At 48.4% G+C, this 6,000-nt stretch overlaps 1 protein-coding gene across 1 annotated transcript in view; it reads left to right on the top strand.

The window, feature by feature from the left end:
• Positions 1-6,000, top strand: part of LOC117580909 — a 108,506-nt gene that overhangs the window by 41,113 nt on the left and 61,393 nt on the right. The window contains exon 4 of the mRNA XM_034267670.1: positions 5,164-5,243. Within this exon, the coding sequence (XP_034123561.1) occupies positions 5,164-5,243 (80 nt within the window). The remainder of the gene's footprint in view (positions 1-5,163; positions 5,244-6,000) is intronic.

Below are 6,000 nucleotides of genomic sequence, written 5' to 3'. Positions count from 1 at the left end.
AAGATGAAATTGAACGAAAAAAAGGAACGGAGAGAGAGGGGGAGAAAGGGAGCAAGAGGGTGGGGGGAGAAGGGGGGGGGGGGGGGGTGTGAGAGAGTGGCATCCAAGACGTACAGTCAGAGAGGGGGGAAACACGAGAAGCCATTCATTCATGCAAAAACATCAAAAGCTTTTTTTCTTTTTCGCGCATTTGCAATTTTTTGTTGTACTCAATGCAAGGAGAGGCCTAAGAAAATGCTGAAAGAATTTTTCAATCGAAATACAAATGAAATTATAATGTAAATATATGTAAGTGTGTGTGTGTGTGTGTGTGGGTTTCCCGTCTTAAGTGAGTTTTCGTTCATTAGCAGCAGAGTCAAAGCCAAGCAAATAACAACAACAGCAGCGGCGGGAAAACAAGAAGGAAAAGGGGAAGAAGGAGCAACAACAAAAAAGAGAAAGAAAAGCCGTTGCCACTTCAAAAGCAAATGCAAGGGAAAAACTGCCGTCCGCCGAGTGATGGGCGGAAGATTACAGTAGAAGAAGATCCGCCACCCACCCACTCAGCAGCCACTCCGCAGATACCCAACAAAGACAGCAGGCAACAAAGGGAGGGAAATGAGAAGGAGAAGGCGCCCCCAGGGAGGAGGAGTAGGTGGAGGTGGAGGTGGAGGCAGAGGCAGAATCAGAATCTGCGCTTGACTTTGACTTCAACTTCAACGCCTTCGAAATTGCCAGGCCACAGGACCAGGGACCAGGACTGACTGCCAAAGGAGTTCAACATGCTGCATGGGCAGGAGGCAGGAGGCTGAGCCTGGCGGGGACTGCATTGTTATGTAAGCTGGCAAAACTTATACGCGACTTACTGTTCCATAAACATTTGTGACGACAAGGACAAGGACGAGAACGAAGCAACAGCGAGCAGAAGCCTGGGCTCTGCGGCCCGTGGCCCGCGGCCTTTTTCACATGCGATTTCCTTATTGTTGCCATTATGTGATTTTCTGTGGGGTGTGGCGAAGGCTGAGGGCGGGGCCGGATTTAGGGTAAATGGAGAAACTGCATTCACGACCACTCCCCCAGCACCCCAATGGCAAAAACCCATCCAAGAGGTCCCTCGTGAACTTCCGCCAGGAAGGCATCGAAGAAAGCCACTTCCGACTGCCTCTCTCTCTCTCTCTCTCTTTGTGCCTCTCTGCCATTGTGCCCTCAAAAGTGCAAACGGAAACGGGAGTGGGGAAAGGGCATTGTTGGGTGCCCGTGCCCCCTGCTGCAACTTTAAAGAGTGCCCCAACCGGTGGCATTGTTGTCGCTGCTGCCGCTGCCATTTTTATTAGCCACAATCAATCCGCTTAAGCAGAGCGAGGGAGAGCGTGAGAGGTAAAGAGAGACAAAGCTAAAGAGTGCGAGAAACGAAAGAGAAAGGATAACGGGGAAGGATAACAGCAGCCTGTTGATTACCCTGGTGTCATCGTCTGCCTCCGACACAAAGACATCTCCCGCACCCAACAATGGGACGGCGGAAAGCTCTCTCTCCTCTCCCTCGCGCTACATCTGTCGCTGTAAAAAAGGATGGAAAAAATCGGATACTACAATAATCGAAAGATGTTGGCCGTAATCTATAATCTGAGTAGCGGTGCAGCCGCTTCTTGCCTTCAATCCATAGGCAGAAAACGAGTCAAAGGGCAGATTCTGGGATTCTCTGGCTTAAAACACATGCGACGATCAATCCCCTTTTAAGGGTACATAAGCGTGGATTTTTGTATCCTCTCTTCTCTCTCTCTCTCTCTCTCTCCCCTGTATCGCCCTCCTGCTGTCATGACCATTCATTTAACACCTTTCTCTGCACTGCACTCTGCTCCCTTTTGCTCATCTCCGCCTTCTGCTCTCCCCTCCTATCCTGTTCCGTGTTAAGCGGATGGGCATTGGCGTATTGAACACCAAATGGCCATTATGTTCCACAGCCGACGAGGAGCCACTTGATTTGTATTGAAGCTTGGGGCGTTGTTTAGGGGTGTGGGGCTGGCGGTAGGGGGTTGGAGGTGATTCGTGATTTACATGTGTTAAGCCACTTGCCACGCCCCAAAGCGAGAACCAACCCACACGCACACGCACACGCACACACACACACCGAGCAGACAGACGCGTAAACATTGAAACTGAAATGAGAGTGAATTGTGCCCCTTGGATCAAGATTAATTGAGTGGTGAATAGACTGCGGGGAGTGGTAGAGTGGCACAGGGAGTGAGGGATTTATTTGTACAGTGGGAAGGGGCTGAGAGGCAGCACAATTAGCGGAGGGAAAATCCTCTTTTTTGTTGGTGGCTTATATCGCATGTATTTGCCCCCGCCCAGCCCACACTCCATATGGAGGTACATTTATCTATATATCAAAATCCCACCTTACCCGCCCACCCCCTACCCTAGACCCTTTCAGTTGCGTTTCGTTTCCAGCATTTATGTTTGCTGTTTGCATGCATTTAGCTTCGTTAGCCTGAGCCGCTTTTCCGTGCGAGCCCGCTTTTCCGTATGATTTTCCACTTGCCATTTGCCAGTTGGCAGACTTTTCCTTATCCATGAGAGTGGGTGTGTGTTTGTGTGGCTGTGGGCGCTGTCTGTGTGTTTAATTGTCGCATTGCGACCAAACGGCAGGGCAGACTCTCTCGCAGCCCCCACACAACGTGCCCCTGCAACCGCGTTGCAGGCCATTTTTCAAAGTGTATACCTATGTGTGTGTGTGTAAGTGTGCCTGTGTGTGTGTGTGCAAAACGTAAATCGCCAAAAATTGTCCCAACAACCCATCGTTCTGTGTGTCGTCGGCTTTCAATGAAAATTTCAGCGAACATTTTTGCTCCTCTTTCGAAAGTAAGATTCGCGAATCTCGCACAGATGACACTGGGCGGCTACCCTGTAATAATTGGACAAAACAATGGGAAGCAGCCCACCCTGCCCCAGCGGATACCCTCGGCGCATGGCAGCGGCTTAAAAGTTGGCCAACAAAACAAATACAAGAACTAAAAATAAATGCAACGAAAAGGGATGAGCACAAATGCTTTGCCCGTTGCTTGCTCGCTGATAAAAATTGCATCCCTTTTATGCATGGGTGTGTAGCCTGCCGCTCCTGCTCGAGAAAATATGGCGCAATAAAGTTTTGCTCTCGCGACATGAGCGCATTTTTGAAGGCTCCTGTTGAGTATCCTGTGTGTGTGTGTGTGCCGCTCCATATGCAGATTCCTGGAGCGAAAGACGGAGAAGGCAGGAGAAACACGAAGGAGAAAGCCAGGGCACGGCACACATTGCGCTGCCTGTCGCTGCCAAAATTTTTAATTTCAAAATGCGCCCGAAGGCTTCTCTCCTCCATCGATGCGCTGCCTCACGGCCTCCCCCCGCTAACCATCCTCACCGTATGGCTGCTGAAAAGTTTCCTCTGCCTGGCAAACACTTGCCTCACTTTGTGCATGTGGACCTGCGGATTTCCACACTTCATAAACCTATCGATGCCTGCCAGTGGAGAAATAATTTCCCTTCCAGAGAAAAGTGGAAAAATGGCCGTAGGCTTTGTGCTTTTCTAACCATGCATTTTCTCAGGCATTCCCAAGGCAAAGACAAACCAAGGAAGGTTGCAAGATAAGGATGTTTTCTTATATTTTCACAATTCGCTAGCATATTGGTGGATATGTGGAGCATCCATTGACCATCCACCAATCCTATACCGAGTGCTGGTGGACAAGATTCTGGTCACTTTCCTGTTCCTTTTTCTGTCCTTTCTTCCATGTGAATGTGAATAAAATTCTTGAAATTATTCAATATTAATATGTTGAAAAGATTTACATCTGAGTTCAAAGAACCTTCCCTAAAGACGGGACAGCGGGGGCAAAAGCAATCAGCTAGCTCCTCTAGAGAGCTGTAGTTGGGGGAAAGCGATTACCCGGGTAGACCTGGTTACCGGTATAATTCTTTTTGTATCAACAATGATGCCTACACGTCTGCGTCTTCCGCTTGACACGAAAACAAAGCTCAAGTACGCCAAGGACTTGGAAGAGGATTACCTCAATGCCCTGCCGCTGCCTCCATCTGCCACCTGCTGTTGTCTGTCGACATCTTGGGCTCTATCTCTCTCTGTTTGTTTCAGGCATTAGACACAGGGGTTTATTCTCCCTCCCTTCTGGCAGCTTTGTGGCTAATAAAAGCCACAAATAATCACGCATTTATTACTTGTATGCTCCACATATGGGTAAGCCTCTGCATTCGCCACCGGATCCGCAGGATTCCTCACCATTTTGTCCTGAATTTGATCATCCCTAATATTATTATTACAACAACTACTACCAGCCCCAGGTCCACCCCACACAATTCGTACACAGATTTCCCCAAGCTTTCGCTCTCTCCCCTCTGCAGCTGGCCGTCTGTCCCTTCCGGCTTAGGGTCTCGCCTTCGATTTTTTGCTTGGCGTCCCAGAGGCTTGCTTGCGGTCTGGTCTGCCGCCTAACAAGGTAATAGCTAGGTAATGCCCTTAAGTCGATAATTAGGGGCTGTGCGTTGGAGTGCAAGTATCTGCGGTCGACCACCAAAGGGTTTCCCAATTGGGGTGGATGCTGCAGCAGGGGAAAGCAGCCGAAGTGTGAGATATTCCCAATGAAGCACTGTACATCGACAAGCCCCAGATTGATTTGTGATTCTTCTAACATTTGGTTGAGTAGATAGCAATCCAGCGTTTTGTTTTTTAATGATTAAATACAAAAACCTACTTGATTTTGTGCAGACAGACACACTTGTATAAAAACAAGATCATACTCCCTGAAGTTCTTCCAAGAAATAATTCCTCTTTGTGGTCTCTAAAATGAACCCGAAATGGGAAATGTGCAAAGTTATTCGTAAGGGAAAAGAATGAGGAACGGAAAAAGGGCAATGAAAAGAAAAGGAAACTCTGCCCGCTTAAGAGCCAATTCCTAAACCGATAAACTTGTCGATAGCTCCGGCAATCGAAGGCAATTTAAATTTGATTAATACCAGACCCGTATCCCGTATCCCGTAAGCCGTAAGCCGTAAGCCGTAAGCCTTATGCCGCATACCGTGTTCCGTGTCCGGCTCTCTGCAGCAGATTAAGTATCTCCCTAGTATTATTATTATTACTTTTATTATTCACCCCCGGCTTTCTCTCACTTTGTTCTTCTCTCTGTCTTGCAGGGCACTCAGCATCGCAGCACAGTCCGGTGGATTCCACGTGGGCCACTGCCACAGCCACTGGAGCCTGGCCACTGGCAAAGGTGAGTGGAAGACATTTTAAATATGCTGGGGGATACACAGATACGGATACACAGATGCCGTCAGACACTCATCTGAGACAGCTGTCTTGGCATTTTAAGAAAGCAGACCAGACCGGACCGGTCTGCATCCTCCCTAGCATAACATAAGCAATCGACCCAAAAAGTTGGTCAATTGGCAATAAAATCAAAAGCGAAAAAAAGTTCAAGAGCAACGTCAGAGTCTGGGGGCTGGGCGGTTGGGGCAAAGTTCTTCGACAAAGTCCAAGCGTGACTGGCATTGGAAAATCGAGAAAAAGGAGAGGCGGCGGTTCGCTACGGTCCGGTCCGTCAGCAGAAGTCTGTGGAGTTGGTTCATAAAACGCTTTGTACGCTCAAACAGACACAGTAATTGGCGATACACGGACCCCTCCGCCCTCTCTCCACACACACACACACACACACACACACACACCCATATGCTGTGGTATCCCTGGCCGAGTGGTGAGCGTCCGTGTCCGAGTCTCGGGTCCTGTGATACACTTTGTTTTACGTGGGGCAGTACAACAAAAATATTGGGATAATATTTAGCCACGTCGAATTATGTCTATGCTTTGATACATGACAGATGCCAGCATAGCTATGGGCTACAGGTATTTAAAGAAGTTTCTAGGTCCAGAAAGTGCTCAAAAGGTGCGGAAGATGTTCCCTAGCAAAAGTGCAATCATTTATGGGATATCTTTGGGGAATCTTTATATTTATTATAGTTACATAGTGAACT

This window comes from Drosophila guanche, unplaced genomic scaffold (genome assembly GCF_900245975.1).
Source record: "Drosophila guanche unplaced genomic scaffold, DGUA_6, whole genome shotgun sequence".
NCBI lineage: Eukaryota > Metazoa > Arthropoda > Insecta > Diptera > Drosophilidae > Drosophila > Drosophila guanche.
The sequence above is the reverse complement of the archived record's forward strand: the minus strand, read 5'-3'. Positions and strand labels throughout refer to the sequence as shown.